General features: G+C 37.6%; 1 protein-coding gene across 1 annotated transcript; it reads left to right on the top strand.

Annotated features, from left to right (window-relative positions):
* Positions 1-1,598: 1,598 nt before the first annotated feature.
* Positions 1,599-16,349, top strand: LOC120779566 (apolipophorins). The gene is made up of 8 exons (XM_040111908.1): positions 1,599-1,703; positions 2,134-2,216; positions 5,387-5,413; positions 5,606-12,750; positions 12,840-13,060; positions 13,120-15,238; positions 15,310-15,430; positions 15,923-16,349. Exons 2-8 carry the CDS (start codon positions 2,144-2,146, stop codon positions 16,243-16,245), a joined length of 10,029 nt encoding a protein of 3,342 aa, XP_039967842.1. The 5' UTR covers positions 1,599-1,703; positions 2,134-2,143; the 3' UTR covers positions 16,246-16,349.
* Positions 16,350-25,337: the final 8,988 nt, after the last annotated feature.

The following is a 25,337-nucleotide window of genomic DNA, read 5'->3' on the forward strand; positions in this document are numbered from 1 at the left end:
GACCCTATAAAGTATATTTATAAATGATCAGTATGTCAAGCTGAGTCGATTTAGCCATGTCCGTCTGTCGGTCCGTCTGTCTGTCTGTATATATACGAACTAGTCTCTCAGTTCTTAAGATATCGTTTTAAAATTTTGCAAACGTCATTTTCTCTTCAAGAAGCTGCTCATTTATCGGAACTGCCGATATCGGAGCACTATAACATATAGCTGCCATATAAACTGAACGATCGGATTCAAGTTCGTGTATGGAAAACTTTCACATTTGACAAGATATATTCATGAAATTTGGTATATATTATTTTCTAAGGTAAGAATGTAATTTCCGAAGAAATTGATCAGATCGGTTAACTATAGCATATAGATGCCATACAATCTGAACGATCGGAATTAAGTTCTTTAATGGAAAACTTTCACATTTGACAAGATATATTCATGAAATTTGGTATGGATTATTTTCTAAGGTAACAATGAAATTTCCAAAGAAATTGTTCAGATCGGTTAACTATAGCATATAGCTGCCATACAATCTGAACGATCGGAATCAAGTTCCTGTATGGAAAACTTTCACATTTGACAAGATATATTCATGAAATATAGTATAGATTATTTTCTAAAGCAAAAATGTAATATCAGAAGAAATTGTGCAGATCGGCTCAATATAGCATATAACTGCCATACAAACCGAACGATCGGAATCAAGGGCTTGTAAGGAAAACTTTCGCATTTGACGTGGTATCTTCACGAAATTTGGCATGGATTACTGTTAAAGGTAACAATATAATCTCCAAAAAATTGTTCAGAACGGATTACTATAGCGTATAGCTTCCATACAAACTGAACACATAGTTACTAACAGAAATGCACCTGTGAAGGGTATTTAACTTCGGCGCAACCGAAGTTAATGTTTTTTCTTGTTTTATACTCATAATAGAAAAAATTGCCTTGAAATACTCAAGCTTTAACCCTTAATATCTTTTAAACGGTTAGGTTTACGAAAAACTCCTTAGAGGTTATTTTGTAGAGCATTTAATTTCCTACAAAATCTATAAAGCGAGATATCTTTCAAGTAGTTGGAAGCAGGATACAACTTTTCTATTTGATAATAAGAAAAAGACAGAAATTTCGAAGGAGAACTTTCCAGCTACAATTAAGAGCTAATGATTAAAAATATTTTCGCAGAGGTGTTAAAGAACATATATTTCAGAGTATTAAGCGAAAAAAATATTCGTCTTTTTGACCCGACCTAATACATACATTGTCATATTTCATATCGCCTCGGGAGGCACCCACTAGTCATAGTACAGCCCTAAGATTTGACCCCTAGTAAGGGAAGCATATAAAAAAGTATGCTGGTGTGAGTAATACATACAAACACATTTATAAATATCAACACAAAAATAAAAATGTTTGTATTAATCATAATGTTCTCAGATTGAGACGCTAACACAATCACCGGCTCTAATATATACGCTGGGCTCTAATTCTTTAACTTCAAAATTATAATTACTGAAGTATTTTTTTAAATTTATTATTAAGATGTTTTTTGCGATGCAGAAAGTCTATATAAGGGATACAAAGTGGCAAAGTTATGATTTACTTTCAAGTTGTCGTTGCATCCGGTGCCGGTCGGAGTATTCGCACTGAAATTTCCGTTTGTTTAAAACCTAGAATATTCTGAATGAAAAAACAATTGAAATCAGGTACAAATTAAAATTAAATTAATTTCGAAAGTATGTACAAATCTAAACGGTATGTCGTGACCGTTTGTCGCGTTGGCAAAATAATACATTTTTGAACGACAATTAAATCTTTGGTTAATTATGTTTGCTTTGTGTTCTTTAGTGATCAGCAATGAATATTAAGCTGTAATTTTTAATATGAAAAAAAAAACAATGTGAAATAGCTTTTCTTTAAAACAATAATATTTAAAAAAATTATTAAAACAATACAAATTAATTAATTGTGTTATCTAAAAAGCGTTAAGTGTTCAAAACAAAAGTTATTATATGTATATATATATGTACTTTCAGTGATTGCAAAAAGAAAGTGCTAATTTAAAATATTTCTTTAAAATTCGTATCTACAAACACGCCAATAGTAACTACTTATTTGATTTTATTTCAAATGTAGGGATTGGACAATGAGAGCAGTTAATCGTGGCCTCCTCGAGGCCGTCTTATTTTGTATTTTAGTCATTAATGCTGCAAAAGCAGGTAAGTGAAATCCACTTAATTAAAAAAGTGATTAATACAATACTGATTAATTAAAAAAATATAAATAACTAATTTTGAGTTCAGAAAGATTTAAATGAATGGTTTAATACAAACCACATTTAATTCATCCTTATGGAAGTTTTATTCCCGAAGTAGATAGTATTTTTTATTCTCGTATATGTACAGGGTTCTCTAATAACATTGATACGACTTATTTTCAAAAACAAAACATACTATTTGTTAGGGAAATTCAAATGTTTTTTTATTTAATGAGAAGGTGGGAAGGAAAGAATTGGTGCACATAGCTATGTCTTGTTGGAACCATATGTCAAGATCAACTTCTTGCAATTACGGCCATAAAAAGTTGGTTATCATCGATCTACTACTGTGAGCCAAATAAGAGTAAAACTATTTAATTTAAATTTTCCGTGAACACCCATTCGCCGAATAATTTTTTTTTTGGTTGGTATGACTGTCAGTGACATCTGTGCCAAATATCACATCAAAATATTCATTCGTGTTTAGTATACCCTTGTCTTTCTGATGTCCATAAAGTGCATTCGGCGATTTTTACGATGAGTAAAATTATTCAACAAATTTCCTTAAATTTTGTGTGCGGAATAGAATTTCTGGTGCCAAAACATTCAGAATGAAAAAGGCCATCGGTGATAATTGTTTCCCTCGAGCAAGTGTGTTTGATTGGGACAAATAATTCAAAGAGGGTCGAGAATGCGTTGACGACGAACCACACTCAGGAAGGCCATCAACATCAGCTGATAATCAATACGTCAATGAAATAAAAGAATTGGCTCTTGATTGAGAGATCTTACTGGCATCGTTGGAATATCGGAAGAATTAGTGAAAGTCATTTGGCCCTAAGAAAAGTTAAAGCACGATTGGTTCCAAAATCATTACATTTTTTTGGAAAACAGCGTCGCGCTAACGTCTGTGAAACAATGCTTTCCGACTACCAGGATGTCATGAAACGTAGTGGCGATGTGTCTGCGATCTATCTTAAAGAATAAATTAAGAAGTTTTAGATTAGGAACAAAGTCTTGCCGTGGCTTGGCCATGATGAAATTGTAAACATTCCTGAATGCAATGAAAAAAAAATACTGATCAGGACATATAAAAATGGCTGAAACGACACCTAGAACTCTTTTCATCTCTATTGGAAAACCCTGTATATCATACATAATATTATAAGGCTAATAGCTTCTAGCCTTAAGTATATTTATTCAAAGCTTTAAGCGAATTTTTATATTGAATTCGACTTACGTTGTAATAATATATACAATAAAAAACGAATAAATTTTTGATAATATGAATTTTATAGAGAACAACAAACCCTGAAGTAATTTAGTACCAACATTTCGCATTAGAAACTGCTAATCTAATCTTCAAGAAAATAAAGAGTCTCGTATCAAGTCACTCTTGCCTTGAGCTTGCTACTGACGCCAACATCTCTAATTTCACATGTGCACAACACATCGTTCAGCTGTCCTTGATCAGCTTTCATGCGAACATCAATCAAAAATCAATGTACATACAAACAGACGCTACAATATATTTAACAAGTAATGGGAAATCGGTTTTTAAAACTATGTTTTAAATTAAAATTCAAAAGTAATTAAAGCAATTTATATTGACATACATACTTTAAATGAACTAACTATTTCCTCCCAAAAATTATAAAATAATTTTATAACAACTCTGCCAAAGTATCGAAATATCGAAGAACCCTGTGCTCTTCTTCTTCTGCACTGGCGTAAACACCGCTTACGCGATTATAGCCGAGTTAACAACAGCGCGCCAGTTCTTTTCGCAACGTGGGATCCATTGAAAATTCCAAGCGAAGCCAGGTCCTTCTGCACCAAGTTTTTCCAATGGATATTGCGTCGATAACTTTCAGAGCTGGAATGCTTTCCTCCATACGTACGACATGACCTTGTCAGCGCAGTCGCTGTTTTTTAATTCGATTAATTATGTCAATGTCATCGTATATCTCATACAGAATCGTTCCATCGAATGCGATATTCGCCGTGGCCAACGCGCAAAGGACCATAAATCTTTTGCAGAACCTTTCTCCCGAAAACTCGTAATGTTGACTCATCAGATGTTATCATCGTCCATGCCTCTGCACCATATAGCAGGACGAGAATAATGAGTGACTTATAGAGTTGGTTTTTGTTCGTCCAGAGAGGTCTTTACTTCTCAATTGCCTACTAGGTCCAAAGTAGTCCTAGCTCAGAAGAGAGGGTGGAGTCATTTATAGAAGTTCTCGCAAGTGAAGAAAGTTTTCTGATTACCGTTCACTTGGGAGTGGCCAAAAACGACTCTTTTACATAAGGCTCAAGCAGCTCACGACCAAGTATCCTCTGGGTAGCCAAAGAACTTCCGTTTGGAGGCAAGCTAAAGTGAGAAGGCGAAACATCCCATAATGAAAAGAGTCCTTTGCTCTTTCTCCTGTGTAAAAAGCAGATTGCATCCCTCCCTGTTTAAATCTTAAGCTTAATCAAAACACACACCTTTTTTCGAAAATACCTACATTGAAAATTCCTTAGGCCTCACAAATGTTTTACATCCACCTTTCACCAAAATAAAAGAAACTACAGCTTTCAATTAGATACAAGTAGCATTTGAGAATTGTTGTGCCCAGAAAAAACCTATAACACTCTAACTCAACTATCAAGTATGCTTTATAACAACATGAGATGTTTTTAAAGTAGATGTGACCTCGACAAACAAATATGAATCCATTTTAGGGTGCACATATACATGTATATGAAGTCAAAATGAGAGAAATATTAGCTGCTCTCCATAATCCGTTTGAAGTCAAAGCTACTAAAAATGCTATAACAATTTTAATGATATTAAGTAAATATAATGACATCAGAAACATCATGATAAATAGAGAAATTTCATAATAGTCTGATGTTATATTGACATAATTTCGGTTGCTAGCCGTAATATAAATGCATATATTCAGACCTTCCTTTAGCCCAACATATAAAATATAATGACTTTATAAGAGAATTGATAATCCAAAGATAAGCGAACTGTGTTTAGAGAAATTATCCATAAATTTGTTTCTACTATGTAATAAATTTGACATCAAATACTACATACATCCAGAAATAATATTTTATTTCATTTTTTTCTTACAACAGATATTTGCAAAAGAGGATGCCCTCAATGTAAGTACCTACTCACAAAAGCAATTTTGATTGCACTTTTGAAATTACCTGATACGGGTATGGGGGCTAATTATAAAAAAAGTATTTTTAAGGTATAATTTGAATAAAAGTTTATTTTATGAATTGTCCCAATTTATGTATACGTACAACAGTTTAGAAAATTTTATATTTTATTTATTGTTACTCGTTTAGCTGATGGTGACACCTTAAAATTTCAACCAGGCCATCTTTACGAATACAATTTCGATTCAATATTGACCGTTGCCCTCGGCACCGGCTCAAGTACAGCCGCTGATGATACAAGCTTAAAATTGATTGGAACAGCTAAGGTTTTCGCTGAAGGGAATTGCGGATATACGTTGCAGTTAAGTGCAGTCAAAGTTTCAGCTACCAAAGAAGCCACCGAAAAGAAGATAGTACAGAACATTCAGAAGCCTGTACATTTTATTTTGGTGAATGGAAAAGTTGAACCACAATTGTGCACAGATCCCAATGATAGCCAATATGCCTTAAATATCAAACGAGCCATTATTTCTTTGTTACAATCTAACACCGAGGATGGTGCTGAAGTCGACGTTTTTGGGCAGTGTACCACCCACACATCGGTATCGAATGTTGCAGGGTCAGAGGTTGTAACCAAAGTACGCGATCTAAATTATTGCAGTTACCGGGAGAAAACTCGCAGTAGCTTAATACATGGGGTTGTCAACCAGGCTGCCGGAGTCAAATCTGCTCATCTTTTTAAGGCGGGCTATGTTAAAGAATCAAAAATAGTGGATGGTATTGTTGAAAGTGTTCATTTGGCTGAAGATTATAACTTCGGTGTCGCCGAGAAAGATGTAAATAGTATACGAGGAAAAGTTATTACAAATTTGAAAATAAAAAATCTAGCTGGGATAACTTCTGCCGCCCCACAAACGGGTAACCATGGCGTTTCAATAATTTTTCAAAAACCGGAAACATACTCTACCAAAAATTTAGCAGCTTTAAAAACGACTTTAATACAATTAGTCAATTCACTGGATTCATATGTAAAGAAGGATAGTGCCAAAGGCTTTATTGAACTGATACATTTGATGCGTAATGCTGACACAGATACTTTGCTTGAATTGGCCGCTGTTCCCCACCCGAATACCGTTTTGACCCGCAAAGTATATCTAGATGCTTTATTCCGAACTGGCACTTCTGAATCGGTCAAGTCTATATTCAAGCAATTTAATAAAATGAATGAGCAAGAAAAGTTTATTGCTATCATTTCATTAAACCTTGTTCAAACGGTGGACAAAGACACTTTAAGTCAATCAATTATTTTGCTGACGCCAACTGCATCAAAACACGTATATTTGTCAATTGGTTCATTAGTTTCCAAATATTGCCTATCTAAAGGATGCGTGCAAGGAGACTTAGAAGTTATTACAAAGAAATTTATTGATCATTTAAAACACTGCAAAGCTAACACAAGGAAAGATGAAGATCGTATTGTCAATGTATTGAAAGGAATCGCTAATATGAAACATACAGCTAGCAATGCTGTTCCTGCCTTAGCTGAGTGTGCTTCACCTGGGCGTTCAAATAGAATACGTGTAGCAGCTCTACAAGCTTTCTCCTCAGCCAAATGCGATTCAGTACTGACACAGAAAGCTTTAGCTTTACTCCGTGATCGAAATGAGGATTCTGAGCTAAGAATTGAATCATATTTAGCAGCTATTGACTGCCCAAACGCAAATGTGGCCATTGAAATCGCAGATATTGTAAATTCAGAGGAAGTTCATCAAGTTGGTGGTTTTATTGCATCCAGTCTTAGAGCGATACGCGATTCAACAGACGCTCACCGTGCCCTTCAGCGCTATCATTTGGGTAACATTCGTATTACCAAACATTTCCCAAAGGATCTAAGGCGATACAGTTACAATGAGGAAATATCTTATAGAGTTGATGCCCTTGGCCTTAGTGCAAGTTCAGACTACAAACTGATATACTCTCAACATGGATTCCTACCCCGTTCGGCTACATTAAATGTTACTACAGAAATTTTCGGAACTAATTTCAATGTTTTCGAAGTTAGCGCAAGACAAGAAAATTTAGAGAATATTCTTGAATATTATATTGGACCTAAAGGTTTGCTTAATAAAGATTTTGATGAAATAATTAAAATGGTCGAAGAGATGGGCACTTCTGGCGACAGGAGTCGTCGCTCACTTGTTGATGACACAACAAAATTCTCAAAGAAATACAAAACATATGGCAATAAAAACTTTCAGGATGTCAACATTGACTTATCGCTAAAATTCTTCGGCTCTGAAATGTTGTTCCTTAGTTTAGGTGACCATATACCTAGTTCATTAGATGATATTATCAAAAGTTTTTCTTCAGTCTTTGATAATTTGAAAAAGGAATTATTATCGCTTAACAAAGAGTACACTTTACATGATCTGTTTCTTGATGTAAATGCTATATATCCCACTGGTCTCGGTATTCCGCTCGAGCTGAATACACAAGGTTTCACAGCCAATAAATTAGAATTCGGAATCAGTTTAGATATTGACAGTATCATTGAACAGAACTATCTAGCAACTAAATATCAAGTTAAGCTTGTGCCAAGCGTTGATGTTAGTTTGAAATTACAACTAGGCTTTAGCGCATATGTCTTAGCAACAGGCCTGCAAGTTGAATTGAATCTTCATTCAGCCTCTGGTGCTGACGTGAAATTCGTCCTCAGCAATGAGGGAAACGGATTCAATGTAGACATACATTTGCCACGAAATAAGTTGGAATTAATAAATGTAAATGTTAACCCCGGATTTTATATCACGGAACTTGATAAGCCAACAAAGGTGATTGCTTCAAAAAATAATAACAAGCAGAATCCTGATAACTATCAAATGTGCTTTAACCAATTAGACGTTATTGGAATTAATTTATGTGTCGATGCGGCTGGTATTGCAATTGATAAAGAAAATTCATCAAATTCTGCCGATATTTACAATTTAATACATGCAGTTAGCCTAAGTGTCTATACAGAAACAGAGAAGAATTACAATCTGCGTGGTTCATATATAGCACAGACGAATAGTGGAAGTCAAGAATGGAAAGTAGAGTTGAATACTCCTGGATCACGAGAACCCCATACAGCTACCACCACCTTTGAGGTTGGAACAAATCCTCGTACTTATGCCAGATTAGCATTTGATACTCCTCTACATCACTTTGCTCTTGAGTCAGGATTTAATAATGATAACCATGAACTAGTATTTTATGTTCAATATGAAGATAATGACAAACTTAACCGAAACAGAATTGGTTTCCTTCGTAATGGCAATGAATATCGTCCCATTGTTGAGTTACAGGATAAAAATGGTGTTTCTAATGAATTTTTCGGTTATCGTCTGGATGGAAAAGTCCTTCTACAGAAAACTGGTGACAAACAAGCCAAGTACATTTTCGACAATTTACTAGTATCAAATAAACAAAACGAACTCGTTGTTCTAAATGGATGGAGTGAATTGGGACCATCCTGGTTAATCAACGAGTTACGAGTAGGTATTGGGAAGGATTCATACCTAGTCAAAAGCAACTTTAGAGTAGAAAAGGGTATATATGATTTTGGATTTTTCATAAACGATCATCGATCACCTCACAACGTCTATGGATCCTCTGCTCATGTTGAATTAGCCGAACAAGTTTTTGTTGTAAAATTGGTTGGAGCAGCTGCGTCATGGAGTGTAGATATCAGTAATGAAGTACAGTACACTATTTCTGAAGATTCCAATGATCTTACATCCAGTAGCTTTAAACATGATATAGCTCTGAAAAATAAAAATAATATTGTTGGTAAATTTAAATTGAATGGGCAGACCTCTGGTAACAACAAATTGGAATTTGAAACCGAATTAATTCGAGGTAAGAGAGTTGCTGCCATTTCCATAAAATATGATGGAAATCGACATACACTAGGTGACTATATTTTTGAGGTTCACGGCAAATATAACAAACATTTTGCTGATATCATTGCCAAGTGCGACTTAAACGGAAATCGATTTCTTATCGATAACACGTTGGCAACTAGTTGGGGTACATCTGTTACCGTAAAAGGTGAAGTAGGACAACGTTTCTCAGCTCAGGATATATATATTGATGTTCGCGGTATAGCTCAATTCAACAAGATGGACAAACAGCTGCAATGGATTCTCAAAGTAATCGGTGCACCTGAAAGGACTAATAGTGAGCTGAAAATTTCACGGGATAATGCAGAAATTTTAAAGTACGGTGGAGAACTGCAGCATCCACAGGATAAAATATCAAGTGGTAAAATCAATATATCTGTCAAAAATATAGCGATGTTAAGAGGCGACTATAAACTAGCCAAAAATGGCAAAGGTGAATCTAATATAGCAATTGAATCACTTAAATCTGAACAAAAACATAAAGTTGATATTAACTCGAAATTTCAAGTTCAAGCACCTAAATATGAATTGGAAGCCACCATTATTTTTGACGGTGAGAAGAAAATCTTCCTTAAGACGGATAATAATGTGGATAAAGTGAAATTCGTAACCAAGAATTTGGCAGAGATTTCAAACAAAAAGGCTTCTTTCGAAGCTAATGTTGGTGTTAAAGGAGATTGGCGCTCCAACGGAGAATTACAAGGAAACTTCTTTCTTACTATCCCCACCGGTAGAGTCGTAGACGGTAATGTCAGACGCAAAATTTCTACAAACAGTAGAACAGGGAACATACATGGCGATATAGAAGTACAAGTAAGCGAAATTCACAGCAATAAAAAACGTACTTTAGCTTACTCATCACATGTCGACAAATTCAATTTAAAAACTAAAGAAATCTCACAGAAGTCTCAACTCACCTATACTGATGTTGATAACAAAAAATTGGAATTGTCTGCTGACATTAATCACTTACCAAAAAATCAAAGCAAATTTATAGATATTAAATCCAAGCTACGAGGTGATATACTCAATATTCCTATCGATGCGAACTTCGTAGTTGATGAATATGACAAAAAGCACGCCGTATTCCGAATTGACATAAAATCTGCTGGTGCATTTAATTATAATGTTAATGGTAGATATAATTTGGGTGGTAACGACAATCCTGCAACTTTTGACGTTCAGGGTAATATCCAACTGCCCAAAAGTACCCTCCAATCAATTAATTTCAGTTCAAATGGTAAACTGGTGAAGCCTTCTTCCAACAGCGGCACATATTTAATTGAACTGCATGTAGACGAACGTTTTGGTGATAATCAATTCTTACGTTTGAACACAATTTCCAAAAGTTCTCAACAACAAGGAGCATATACTTTTGATTTCGAAACTAAGGAAATGCAGGGACCACTAAAATTAGAGGGTACTTATCAAATTGAACATCAGGGAGATCTAAAAGATGGGACTGCTAGCGGAAAAGAGCGGTATTCATTTAACTTTAACTATAATAATAAATTCGTAAAAACTTCCGCTGATCTTACTTATGTCGGGTTTGATACAGCTGTAGCGCATTATACATTGGACAGCAGTTTCGAATCAGCCAAAAATATTGATGTGGATTTACATCTTCAAAAACTTGAAGTTGGTACATATGAGCTTAAATGTCAGGCAAGGAGTGGTAATAATATATATGCATCAGTTTCTAAAACTTACCAGTCACAGTATAAAAAAGGACTTGATATACAAGTATCAGTTCCAAATGGTAGTCCAATAGTTATTGTGGGTATCATTGATACCTTAGGTGAATATAAAACTAAAATTACAGTAGACGTTCAGAACGTCATTGGTTTAGATTTGACATCTAACATCGAGTCAACACATCAAGCTATAAATGATTTCTTGGTTAAAGCCAATTGGAACTCAATTAAATTAAACCTTGAGAACTATAATCTAGATGTACGGTCACATGACAACTCCTTAATTTTCAATTTGAAAAATGCTAAAGGTGTGATTTTTGCTGGTAGCGCGACATACACTCAAAAGAAGGAGAAAAACAAGATCTTTATCGAAGGCCAAGGACAGATGCAATATCAGGGGAAAACACAAAAGACAAATTTCCGTCTCATACATCATATCTTTGACATCAACATAGACAAAGAAGTAGGCTTTTCGTACGCCCTAGACGGTAACTTTGGACCAAAGAAAGGAGTGTCTACTTTAAAGATAACGAATAAAGGAGTTGATGCTAAATTATCAATTTGCGAAGATAAGAAACAATGCACAAATGTGCAGTTGCAATCGATTGTATCCCAAAATAGTCAAGAAATCGATTCATCACAAAATTCTTTACTAATTGTTATTGACTTACGTGAACTTGGCTACCCATACGAATTTGAATTCCAATCAAAGACTATTCGTCAAGGACTCAAGTTGCAATATAGCTTAGAATCTCAGATTGTTTCAAATAATAACTTAAAATATATGTTGGTTGCTGATATCCAGCACACAAATTCAAACATTCAATTAAAATTACCTCATAGAGAACTCTTACTAGAGGTGAAGCAGCAATTCCCTGAGCAGGGGAAATTTTTCGGACATTATGAAAATTCTCTAGCCTTCTTCTTTGACAAAACGAACAAACCAAATGACGTCACACGTTTTAAAGCTGTTGCGGATATAACTGGTAACGAACTCACGGCGATAAATTTAAGCAGTGAAATCAAATTTGAACATCCAACCATTCGCCCATTGGCAATTTCGGGCAAAGTTGACGCTAACGGCCAGCAACAGAGTGTAAAGAGTGAAATTGTTTTCGACATATTCCGCTTACCGGAGCAAAAGATCATAGGTTCCTTGCGCACGAAAAACACGCACCAAGGAAACAGCTTTAATATTACAACTTTCGAATCGCTATACTCCAAAGGCCTTGGATTTAATTACGAATTCAGCGGCCACACCGCACTTAATGTAGACTCGCAAGTATTCAGTGCAGCGGCAACATTAAATAGCGGTGCTTCAGATTTAAAGGTCTCAGTGAATGCCTATGCCACAAAGGATCACTCTGATTTGACAGTTTATGTTCTAAATGAGCCCATATTACAGGTCGCAGTTGACTTCAATCAACAGAAATATGCCTTCAATACTAACAGTAAATTGCAGCTTTTCAGCCAAGCTCCTATTGAGCTCATAACCGATTTTCAACCAATGCAAGTGAAATTCATTGCTAAACGCAAAGGTCTTATCGAAATAGACGGCGATGTAAAACTTGGCAAAGAACTTAAGCTTAACTTACAAGCCACCGGCAAACAATTGTTCAGTGGCCGTATAGCATTAGATGCACCGCATTTCTTGCAGACATCTTATTCCAGTAACAACGAAGACATAAAAACATTTTTGGTAAATAGACATAACTATGTATTATATGTATATAGATAATATTTCTTAAACGCTCTTTTTTTAACTTAATATACAATTTGTTTTCCTAGAATGCTGTCGAATCCGAGACCAAAAAGGATACAGAAGCAACAGTTCAGATAATAAAGAACAAATTCAAATATATACGAGAAGCTGTCGACCAACAAGCGAAATTATTAAAAGACAGTACACCCGACCTTTTACAACTTAAGAACAACTATGATGCGAATGTCAACGAAATCGCACATGAATTAGAGAACGATCCAGCTTTAAAACAGATCAGCGAATGCTGGTAAGCTGTTTTTTAACCTTCTTTAAGTTTAGTCAATATTTTACATATATATTTTTCAGTAAAAAAATGTACGCTAAATTTACAAAAATTGCCGGGGACTTGTCGAAGAATGTTGCTGAATCCAATGAGAACTTATATAAGTCCGTAACAGAATTTTATGTAAAATTAGAATCTACATTAAAAGAAACGGTGTTGCCAGCATGGGAAAACCTCTTGGTCACCACTTCGAACGTTCTTGGTGACTTGCGCGTACAATTAGTGAATTTAACCACAGAATTGGTCCAAGATATTTGGACTACTTTAGAACAGTATGGACCAGCATTGAAAAATTATGGGAAAGTCATTAGTGACTCATTAAACCCTTTAATTGAAGCTTTCGAAGAACTTGTCAAAGCAGCAGTCGATGCAATTGAAGACATATGCGAGGAACTCAGGGAATATTTAACGAAACTTCCATCCCTTGATGAACTGTATAGCGAACTGAAAAAGGAAGTGAAAAAGTTGCGACTTGCAGAAAACGCTTTACAATTATTGAACGATGTTTTTGACCAGCTGCATATTTTACCATTGACGCCAGAATCAAATGAATTCTTCGACAAATTACGTGAATACACAAAAGCTAAGCTAACTAACAATCCAGTAAGTGATGAGCAAGTATTAGAGGAACTAACAAAACTTTTGGTTAAAGCTCTACGTTCTGTTTGGACTAACTTGAACTTCAACTCGCCTGTGGGATCAACCGACATTTCAGACAATATAATTAGTTCTCTATTGGGTATCACATCAGAATTGTTTGATATTTTTGATAAACTACCAAGTATATTATCATTCCGCTTCAGTGTCTTCAATTTCTTATTAAATGAAAACTGGGAAAATGTTGTTAGCGAAAAATTTCTTAAGTCGTGGATTTTCTTCAATGATTTTAATCTACACGGTCACATTGCGGATGGCCATCAAATTTTCACATTCGATGGTCAGCATTACTCTTTTCCAGGAAGCTGCAAGTACATATTGACTCAAGACAGTGTTGACAATAATTTTACTGTAGTCGCACATCTTAACAATGGCAAGCTAAAAGCTATAATATTAACCGATCGTGACGGTAACTTCGCTGAAATTTCAGACTCAGCTGCTTTAAAAATCAATGGCAAAGAAAATGAGTTCCCTCAACATTTTAACGGCATTCATGTTTGGCGTTTATTCTACACCATCTGGTTATATTCGGAATATGGCGTTGAAATTATGTGCACTCAGGATTTGAAAATTTGCAATGTTAAAGTAAATGGTTTCTACACAAGCAAAACGCGTGGTCTCCTTGGCAATGGAAATGCGGAGCCATACGACGACTTAATTCAAGTAGATGGCACTATAGCTCAACATTATGCTTCTTTCAGTAATGGCTACGGAATCGGGAAGTGCGTACCAATATCAGCAAAACCAGCAGATGAAATCGGTCGTTCAGAAATTTGCACGGAGATATTTAGTCTAGAGTCGCCCTTAATGACTGGCTATATCTTTGAAAATCCCGCACCATATCGCTTGAGGTGTGATGCCGCAGTCGCCGAGGCTTCCGAAAAAGAAAAGGAAGACGCAGCATGCCTAATAGCTACTGCTTATGGCTCAGCCTTGAAATTAAAAGAGATTCCAACTCAGTTACCATCTCGTTGCTTGAAATGCGCTGGTGCTGCTGGACAGCGTGAATTAGGTCAGGAGTTCACTGTTAAAATACCAAATAATAAGGCTGATATTATTTTTGTTGTCGACCTTGAAATTAGTTCAACTGTGCTTAGCAACTTTGTTGCGCCTGTAATATTAGAGGTACGTGACTCGCTAAAAACTCGTGGTTTCACTGATGTGCAAATCGGAGTAGTTGCTTATAATGAGACTCAACTTTATCCAGCTGTGTTAACTAGTGACGGTGGAAAAATTAATTATCAAGGCAATTTAAACAATGTCCGGCTTAATGGTCCAAAGAACATTTGCTTACACTGCCTCTCTCAGGAGTTGGCGGATCCGAAGGTTGTCGAAATATTCAAGGGCATTGAATCACTCTTCAGAAGTATCGTACCACAATCAGACGAAAAGGCATTCAGATTAGCACTCAATTATCCATTCCGTGCAGGATCTGCAAAGAGTATTGTTGGGGTCCGTAGTAACACTTTGGATTTCGTCAATTTGGTAATAATTCATATACACAATTAAATAATAAAAATATGAGACTACATAAATTCTTTAATCTTATTTTTCAGTTCAAATTAGTACGAGCTCACTTCACGGATACATCAACAAACTTTAATGGGGCTTTGTTGCACCTGATTGGTCCAGTTAATGACCTATCTGTCGAAAACATTCCTAAAGAAAAGCTAGTCGGTAAGAAAAATAAGCAAGTAGTTAGCAAAAATTTGTGTGCTTTTACGGAACCATGATGAAAGTGAATCATTTTACAAATTTTATTTATACCGCTTCACTATTACCACAATCTTAATATGGAAATTAAAAAGGGAATGATAATAGTAGATAAGATACGCCAATGAAATACGAGTATATTCTATCCACATTTTAAATTTTCTAATTTCGAAAACCAGGGAATGTACTTTTTTGCTTAACGCTCAATCTCTCGTAAATTATTGGAACCGTATAAATTTCCAGAAAACAGTCGTCTATGCTAACTAATATCTTTCCATCAATCTACACAATTAAAATTAAGAATATTTATCAGTTCAGCATTTTTTAATTAGTGTCATAAAATATTGACAATTGACTTAGTCAGTATTGTAGAAATATTAGTTCTATTCATTCAAAGTTTCCCTTTCAAAACCTATCTACGAATTATGGCTAATTATGATAAATTCTCATTTTCAGGGTTCAATTCTCGTTTGATTGCTACGTTAGACGGAAAAGATGCCAAAAAACGTCAAAAATTGCAATTTGGAAATGATATCGGCATCGAATTTGCTCTCAACAATGGTGGTTGGGTCTTCACAACAGAAAACTTCGATCAACTGAAACCTAATGAACAGAAAAAGGCTCTTAACCAAGTCGTAAACACGTTAGCTGATACACTTTTCAGGACAGAAATAGTTAGCGAATGTGAATGTGAAGTGGTACATGGTTTACATGCGCAGCATCGGTGTGTAATTAAATCGTCCAATTTCCTGCCGAACAAAAAACTCAAGGCGAACTAGATTGCTGATTTACTATTTAAACTCAATTCAATATCTACAAATGAAAACAATACAAAAAAATACTTATTTTGTTTCAATATAAATAAAGAAACCACAACAAAAACTATGAATTATTTAACTTCACGAATTTTACAGCAAATAACCTCTACGAAGTCAACCGAAAAGTCGAAAACCTCTATATTAAGCTTATATTGTATGTAGTAGCTAAGAAAAAGTCAGGGCTGATTGCAGTTACTTTGGCAGAAACTGTAATTAATATATTATGTTTTAATAAGCCTAAATTATAATATTCGCTAAGCACTTAAAAAACTATAAATGCACTACTGCTCTTCCATATTAAGAACCAGGGTGGCGGACTAATTTTTTTAATCTCGTATTTGGGATTTTAAAATAAAAAGAAAACTCAAATGTTTATTCATTTATATTATTAATGCACTATATGTAACACTGCTAGGGACGAATTTGGCTTCTGTTGCAACCGCATTTGCCAGTGCACTCTTATCACGACGAATGCCGATTTTTACCTTGTCTAGTGAGCTATAGATAGACTGCCGCTTCGCATTTTCATTTTTCACTCTAGCTGTAATTAATTCAGCTTTTTGTGACAGATAACCTGATTTTACGGTTATGTTCCGGGTAACTAAGATTTTGCTTTGTGGTTTGACTGCAAATGTTTTCGGTTTTGGTTAGTTTTACAATCTATTTTTAAGGCGTTGAATTTCTTGAACTTGAACTTATTTCTGATTTTTATTTAACAAACAATAGATTGATCAAACTCAAAGTAGACTTTCACTTTAGGTGATTCATCTCGTAAGCCTCTTTCAATATTTTATTTATGATGATAGAATACACATATGTAATTTACCTTGCTGCCTTAATATTTTAAAAACACAAAAATTAACTACCGTAAAATGCCTAAAAAATTGAGTAATTTTATCATGCCTATGGTACACAGCACGAATTTATTTGAACTAACTATAAAATATACATTTAAATTACATTTGAGCGTTTCTGTAATATTTCTTGAACTGTTCGCTTAGTCGGGCCTTTTTAAATCTGAACGAGTATAAGTAAGTAAAATCTCCAGATAACATTTATGTATAAATTTTCAAACTCAATTAAATGGAGATTTCTCTATCTTTATTTACAAGCATATGTATATCCTATATCAGAGCCGCTCAAAATAATTCATGCCTATACTCGGAGTATAGGCAAGCAAATGCAGTCGAAACATGTACGCTATGACGCTAATTCTGCCAGCGTCAAAAATACACTCGAAATACAGGAATTCAGTTTCGAATAAGCATATAGAGGACTTAATGAGAATCAAAACTTACGATCTTGAAGTAGTTAAAAAAAATTAACAAACGTATTTGCTGTTTTTGTTGTTATTATTGTTGTTCTCAATAGCTTTTTTAAACAAAAACCATAATTTTTTATTTTTTTCTAAATTTTTAATAACAAAATAAACAAATAGCACGATTTCACTCAGTGTACTAAGCAAGCGCGCGCACACAATCATATGCTAGCAGATATCAAATGTGTGATTGTATTCGTTGGTAAATAAATTGCGCATTATTTTGAGCGGCTCTGTCCTATATTATATACTTATTTATACTCTCGCAACAAAGGAGAGTATTATAGTTTTGTTCACATAACGGTTGTTTGTAAGTCCTAAAACTAAAAGCGTCAGATATAGGGTTATATACAAAAGTTATAAGGGTGACGAGTAGAGTTGAAATCCGGATGTCTGTCTGTCCGTCCGTCCGTCCGTCCGTGCAAGCTGTAACTTGAGTAAAAATTGAGATATCATGATGAAACTTGGTACACGTATTTCTTGGCTGCATAAGAAAGTTAAGTTCTAAGATGGTCAAAATCGGCCCACTGCCACGCCCACAAAATGGCGAAAACCGTAACCCTATAAAGTGTCATAACTAAGCCATAAATAAAGATATTAAAGTGAAATTTGGCACAAAGGATCGCATTAGGGAGGGGATGTTTGGAAGTAATTTTTTTGGAAAAGTGGGCGTGGCCCCGCCCCCTACTAAGTATCTAAGAAACTACTATGGCTATATCAACAAAACTCTATAGAGTAGTTTCCTTCAGGCATTTCCATATACAGTTCAAAAATGGATGAAATCGGATATTAACCACGCCCACCTCCCATACAAAGGTTATGTTGAAAATCACTAAAAGTGCGTTAACCGACTAACAAAAAACGTCAGAAACACTAAATTTTACGGAAGAAATGGCAGAAGGAAGCTGCACCCAGGCTTTTTTTAAAAATTGAAAATGGGGGTGGCGTCGCCCACTTATGGACCAAAAACCATATCTCAGGAACTACTTCACCGATTTCGATTTGCCTTCTCTGTATAACATATACATACATTAGGAACCAATGATGATAGCGGAATAAAACTTTACACAAATACGGTATTTGAAAAATATGTAAATGACGGATAATGAAATCTCGATTATCACTTTATCATGCGAGAGTATAAAATGTTCGGTGACACCCGAACTTAGCCCTTCCTTACTTGTTTTTACATAATTTATTTATATATCATTTATTAAGCTAAATCGTCTAAAATTGGATGTAGTATTTAAGTTAGGTTAATCTGGTAGGGCAGTAAGCCACGAATGACCAAGTTTGATTCTTTGCGATGCCATATGGAGTTCACTTGCTAACTCCAAGGATTAGTCATCGTTTAGGATGCCTGCACTTGAGGTGAATTTTAATAGACTCTGAGGCCTCACTGTCGATATCTCCTAAAGTGTCTAATATTGGGTAGTCTTTTTGTATTTTGTTAATAGATGTCGTCGCAGTCGTATATCCCCAATGCTACCAATCACATTGTGTCATACCATATAGTGTTAAAAAGGTGAGATTTTAATTAAAGTCGAGGAAGTTGAAAAAATTGACACCTGTTCAAAAATTAGAAAAAATAATGAAGAAATTCGCTATATTTAGAATTTTTGTATAAAAAAGGGACGAATGCCACGCAAGCCACCTATGAAAATTTTGAAGTTTACGGAGACAATCCTGTAACAGTTCGTGCAGCACAACAATGGTTCGCTCGCTTTCGTTCTGAAAATTTCGAAATTTCGATTTACACAGAAGAAAGTTTTACATGCTCTGTCCCAGTTTCGTTATCCGAAGTTTTGTTCCATTACATAGCTTAGCAGCATCTAGATTTCGCATAAGCGTTACTGGTACATAGAGGATGGAGTCATATGTAGAAGTTCACGCAAGTGAGGAAAGTTCTCTGATCGCCATTCACTTGGGAGTGGCCAGAAACGGTTCTTTTACATATGACTCAAGCAGCTCACTACTTCCGGTCTTTGACCAAGTATCCTCTGGGTAGCCTAAGAACATCCGTTTGAAGGCGAGCTAAAGCGAGAAGGCGAAACATCCCCTCCGCAGGGTTGTGCGCTGGGTTTGGGGCCCGCCACGTAAAAAATTCTACCAATGAAAATTAGCAAACAGCCTCGGATGAGAGACCCCCTTTTGATGTCGACCATGGCAAACGAAATAAGGACTACGAATTGAGGGCATGCACCTCGAATGTCCGGTCCCTTAATTGGGAAGGTGCCGCTGCCCAGCTGGTTGATGTCCTCGTAAAAATAAAGGCTGACATCACCGCCGTCCAAGAAATGCGATGGACGGGACAAGGACAGAGACGAGTAGGTCCTTGTGACATTTACTACAGTGGCCATATAAAGGAGCGCACGTTTGGTGTAGGATTCGTGGTAGGAGAGAGACTCCGTCACCGAGTACTATCATTCAATCCGGTGAATGAACGTCTAGCCACAATCCGCATCAAAGCGAGGTTCTTCAACATATCGCTGATTTGCGCCCACAACCCGACGGAAGAGAAGGACGATGTGACCAAAGATGCCTTTTATGAGTGCTTGGAGCGCACTTATGAGGGATGCCCCCGCCACGATGTCAAAATCGTGCTTGGCGACTTTAACGCCAGGGTGGGCAAAGAAGGTATATTTGGCACTACGGTCGGTAAATTCAGCCTCCACGAGGAAACATCCCCATATGGGTTGAGGCTGATTGACTTCGCCGGGGCCCGAAATATGGTTATCTGTAGTACTAGATTCCAGCATAAGAAGATTCATCAAGCTACCTGGCTGTCTCCGGATCGAAAAACTACCAACCAGATCGATCATGTTGTGATAGACGGAAGACACGTCTCCAGTGTTTTAGATGTGCGTGCGCTCCGAGGCCCTAACATCGACTCGGACCACTATCTTCTTGCAGCTAAGAGTCGCACCTGCCTCTGTGCAGCAAAAAACGCACGCCAACAAACACAAGGAAGGTTCGACGTCGAGAAGCTGCAATCACAACAGACAGCCGAACGATTTTCTACTCGGCTTGCACTCCTGCTCTCTGAGAGCATTCGTCAACAACTCGGTATAAGGGAACTGTGGGACGGCATTTCGAACTCCTTACGTACAGCTGCAACCGAAACCAATGGTGGCGGAGAGGAAACAGGCTGCCTACCTCGCAAAGTTACGATCGACCACTACACGTGCGGGATGGGATAGATACCGAGAGTTGAAGAGGGAAGCGAGACGCATTTGCAGACAGAAGAAGAAAGAGGCCGAAATGCGTGAGTACGAAGAGCTTGATAAGCTGGCCGACAGGGGTAATGCTCGAAAATTCTACGAAAAAATACGGCGGCTTGCAGAAGGTTTCAAGACCGGAGCATACTCTTGTAGAACCCCCAAAGGTGATCTAGTCACTGATGCCCAGAGCATAGTTAAATTATGGAGGGAACATTTCTCCAGCCTGCTGAATGTCAGTGAACGCACAACACCAGGAGAAGGAGAAACCGATTCCCCTATCGATGACGATGGAGCAGATGTTCCATTACCGGACCATGAAGAAGTTCGAATAGCAATTGCCCGCCTGAAGAACAACAAAGCGGCAGGGGCCGACGGATTGCCGGCCGAGCTATTCAAACACGGCGGCGAAGAACTGATAGGGAGCATGCATCAGCTTCTTTGTAAAATATGGTCGGACGAAAGCATGCCCAACGATTGGAATTTAAGTGTGCTATGCCCAATCCATATAAAAGGAGACCCCACAATCTGCGCCAGCTACCGTGAGATTAGCCTCCTCAACATCGCATATAAAGTTCTATCGAGCGTATTGTGTGAAAGATTAAAGCCCACCGTCAACAAACTGGTTGAACCTTATCAGTGTGGCTTCAGACCTGGAAAATCAACAACCGACCAGATATTCACCATGCGCCAAATCTTGGAAAAGACCCGTGGAAGGAAAATCGACACACACCACCTCTTCGTCGATTTCAAACAGCACGAAAAGGAGCTGCCTTTATGCCGCGATGTCTGAATTTGGTATCCCCGCAAAACTAATACGGCTGTGTAAACTGACGTTGAGCAACACGAAAAGCTCCGTCAGGATCGGGAAGGACCTCTCCGAGCCGTTCGATACCAAACGAGGTTTCAGACAAGGCGACTCCCTATCGTGCAACTTTTTCAACCTGCTTCGGGAGAAAATAGTTCGAGCTGCAGAACTAAACAGAGAAGGTACCATCTTCTATAAGAGTGTACAGCTGCTGGCGTATACTGATGATATTGATATCATCGGCCTTAACACCCGCGCCGTTAGATCTTCTTTCTCTAGACTGGACAAGGAAGCAAAACAAATGGGTCTATCAGTGAACGGGGGCAAGACGAAATATCTCCTGTCATCAAACAAACAGTCGTGGCGCTCGCGACTTGGCACTCACGTCACTGTTGACAGTCATAACTTTGAAGTTGTAGATAATTTCGTCTATCTTGGAACCAGCGTAAACACCACCAACAATGTCAGCCTAGAAATCCAACGCAGGATAAATCTTGCCAACAGGTGCTGCTTCGGACTGAGTAGGCAATTGAGAAGCAAAGTTCTCTCTCGACAAACAAAAACCAAACTCTATAAGTCACTCATAATTCCCGTCCTGCTATATGGTGCCGAGTCTTGGACGATGTCAACAACGGATGAGTCGACGTCGCGAGTTTTCGAGAGAAAAGTTCTGCGAAAGATTGATGGTCCTTTGCGGGTCGGCCACGGCGAATATCGCATTCGATGGAACGATGAGCTGTACGAGATATACGACGACATCGACATAGCTCAGCGAATTAAAAGACAGCGGCTTCGCTGGCTAGGTCATGTTGTCCGGATGGACGAAAACACTCCAGCTCTGAAAGTATTCGACGCAGTACCCGCCGGGGGAAGCAGAGGAAGAAGAAGTTACTGGTACATTTAGTTTCAATTGAAGTTTATGTGACGGTACACCCGATAGTTCAAGTGAATTTAAAAACTCCACAGGATGTCAAGTACTTACTTTCGTATCTATGTATAATTGTATCCATTGGTAAATATTCCTTCATTTCTCCTTGAACCTCTTTTAAAGTGTCAGTATTGATCCTATTAACAATTTAATTTCTTGGTGCTAATATTGCTCTTACACACAACCACTGATCACTACACAAATTTTGTTGCAATTCCGGAAAAACATTAGCAATGAGATCCACATCACTTTCTACTAAATTACAAAATTCTCTTGCCAGTAATATGTAGCCTTCAGCGTAAACATCTAAACAACCATCACCAATTTTCAACAACATTTCTGCGTAAAGTCCTGAATTTCTTGAAATTCGTTTTCAGGCGGAGTTTTTCAACTGTCGACCATAAGCTTGATTATTTAATGCACGCTTGAATTTCATGTGCTGGTGTCCCTCTCTGAATCACTGGGGATCACTGGGTTTGACGGAAGTCACTTAGAAATTTCTTTGACTCATCTGTAACATTTAATAATAAAGTTTTCAAAGGCTCTTTTGGTTCACCAAGGAATGGAAGTGAAACTTTACCACCGGAACAGCACATTCCAGCAGTTTCATCTTTCCATTTAAAAGCATCGCAGTACTGACATTTTTTATTCATTGAGTCAATAACAATCAATGGATGATTATGATATTCAATTGAAGGATCATATTGAAACCCAGTACTATTAAACACAGCCCAATCATTACGCATGAAATTTCGGCGGTGCGTGGTCTGCATGTCTGCATTATGAATTCTTCTCGCCTGCGATTGTTCTGGTATTTCTATTTCTCTTCTAGTTGTCTGCAGTGCAGCTTGTCTTTCTAAACGAACTCGTGCCTGAAGAGGCGTTTCAGCTGTTCTCAAAACTCTTTGTCACTCTGCGAAATTTCATTTTTAAAGCAGAGTAAGAATTAACATCAGCGAGTAAGATCTTAAATAATAAAGTGACAGCTAACCACAAAAATTACGGACTACCTCAAAAATTTGAATAGTTATTCTCCTCATGTTAATGTTACCGTACACCATTCTTGGAAATCTCGTCGACTATTGCATTGTTCTTGATGCCTTTGTAGCTTGGCACCCAGTAGAAATGAAGTTGCTTACTTCAAACAACACTTTCCACTGCTGTCCTGCTTCCCAAGACACCTCTGGTCGATATGCGGTACGAGGTTACTGCCTTGATTGTTACTTGGCCGTCCATGTAGATGTTGACTCTGAATTGCCTGCAGGTGCATTAAAGACCAGCTCCGCGGCATTTGCAATAACAAAGACCTCAGCTTGAAATTCACTTCAAAGGGTTCGGCAACTTAAAAGGTTGCCTTATGGGCCGCCACAACCGTCAGATCATCTGTGGAAAGTCTGTAATCAATATAGGAAAATAGACTTTTCTTCACCAATATCGCTGATCTTATCCAGTCAATTACGCTCGGGGTGTATGTCGGACAGCTTTGTGACTTCCGCCCAGCGACCACATTACTCGACGCAATCCATTGTTGTTGTACTAAGGCCACATCGCAGCCGCCCTTCTCTAAATTGAGAAGAAGCTCGGCAGAGACGATCTTACTTTTGTGGAGGTTCACTTGGAGTACCCTCAGCTCTTGGTTTTGGACCACCAGGCTTCTGAATGAGTTTTTCCTGCTCCTCAACCTTCTGTAGGACAAGTTAAGTAGCCATGATCTCTTCTATTCCGAGATCCTTTCCTTCTCCACCCATCTTCAGAGTGGTTTTATTGCCGTCCGCGTAGTGGTGCACCTGGAGGCGAAGGAACATGCCTCCTATACCCCACGCCATCTTCCTAAACACCTTCCAGTTGCTAGTTGGCACGTAGTAGCCGCAGAGCATGTTTGGGCAGCGTTGGAATACTGCTGCGGTCTACTACCTCCAGCTTCGCACCTTCCCACAGATTTGAAAGCGTCTTGGCATCGGGTCGTCGTTGCGTTTTAAAATTTTGACACCGACAAGCTATCCTGCTTCATCAATGACATGAGTGCGCTCAATTCAGCGTCCATTTTCGTGAAGAGGGCTTCCAATAGCTTCATTCCCACTTTTTTCCACCACTGCTGTGACATTTGTCCAAGCGGCATCTACACTTTGAATTCCGAATTTTATAGCTCTTAGAGTTGATCTGCCGGGTCTAAACACATGTTGCCAAATGGAAAGTCCTTAAGCAATGTGCATTCCGCTTCGAGTCTGGGTTTAAGTAGCCTTTTATACAGCTTTCTCGCTGTGTCAATCATGCATAGTGGACGATATGCTGATAGCAAGTTGGGGTCTCATTTTCCCTTATTGATTAGCACCAGCGGCTTTTTCCAGGATTCAGGGAATATTCCGGCTTTGAAGCAAGTGTTGTACATGCTGCCCGTCCTGCCAGTGGCCAGTTGCAGCTCTTCGAGGGTAACCTTATCCTCTCCTATCTTTGCAGTCCCAGGTTATGTGCTCTGGTCCCAAGCAGCTAAAGCACCTTTTGGGGTTTTCTTTCAGTCGCAGCCTGTAGTTAACACAGCCAATTTTGATGCGTGCCCGTCAGTCTTATTCTAATCGAGCGTTAGATATGACCTTACCTGCTCTCTTGTGTTAGGTGCTGCTATTCTTATCGTCGAACCTTTCATAGGGTCCTGTAGTGCTTTTTTACAGATCCTGCAATTTCTTATTTTATTGTAAGGGAGTCGAGGCCTTTAATCTTTAAAGCAGCGTTTGACTAAAGATCACACAGTTACCGATTTCTGAAGGGTGGTCTTGAGTGCCT

The sequence above is a fragment of the Bactrocera tryoni genome, unplaced genomic scaffold, assembly GCF_016617805.1.
Source record: "Bactrocera tryoni isolate S06 unplaced genomic scaffold, CSIRO_BtryS06_freeze2 scaffold_11, whole genome shotgun sequence".
Taxonomy (NCBI): domain Eukaryota; kingdom Metazoa; phylum Arthropoda; class Insecta; order Diptera; family Tephritidae; genus Bactrocera; species Bactrocera tryoni.

What these genes read in the sequence shown, in the direction of transcription:
- LOC120779566 (XM_040111908.1), top strand. Translation starts at nt 2,144, where the DNA reads ATGAGAGCAGTTAATCGTGGCCTCCTCGAGGCCGTCTTATTTTGTATT. An exon ending in CAAAAGAGGATGCCCTCAAT is followed by an intron (nt 5,414 to 5,605) that starts GTAAGTACCTAC and finishes TTACTCGTTTAG; the next exon opens with CTGATGGTGACACCTTAAAA. An exon ending in AAGACATAAAAACATTTTTG is followed by an intron (nt 12,751 to 12,839) that starts GTAAATAGACAT and finishes TTGTTTTCCTAG; the next exon opens with AATGCTGTCGAATCCGAGAC.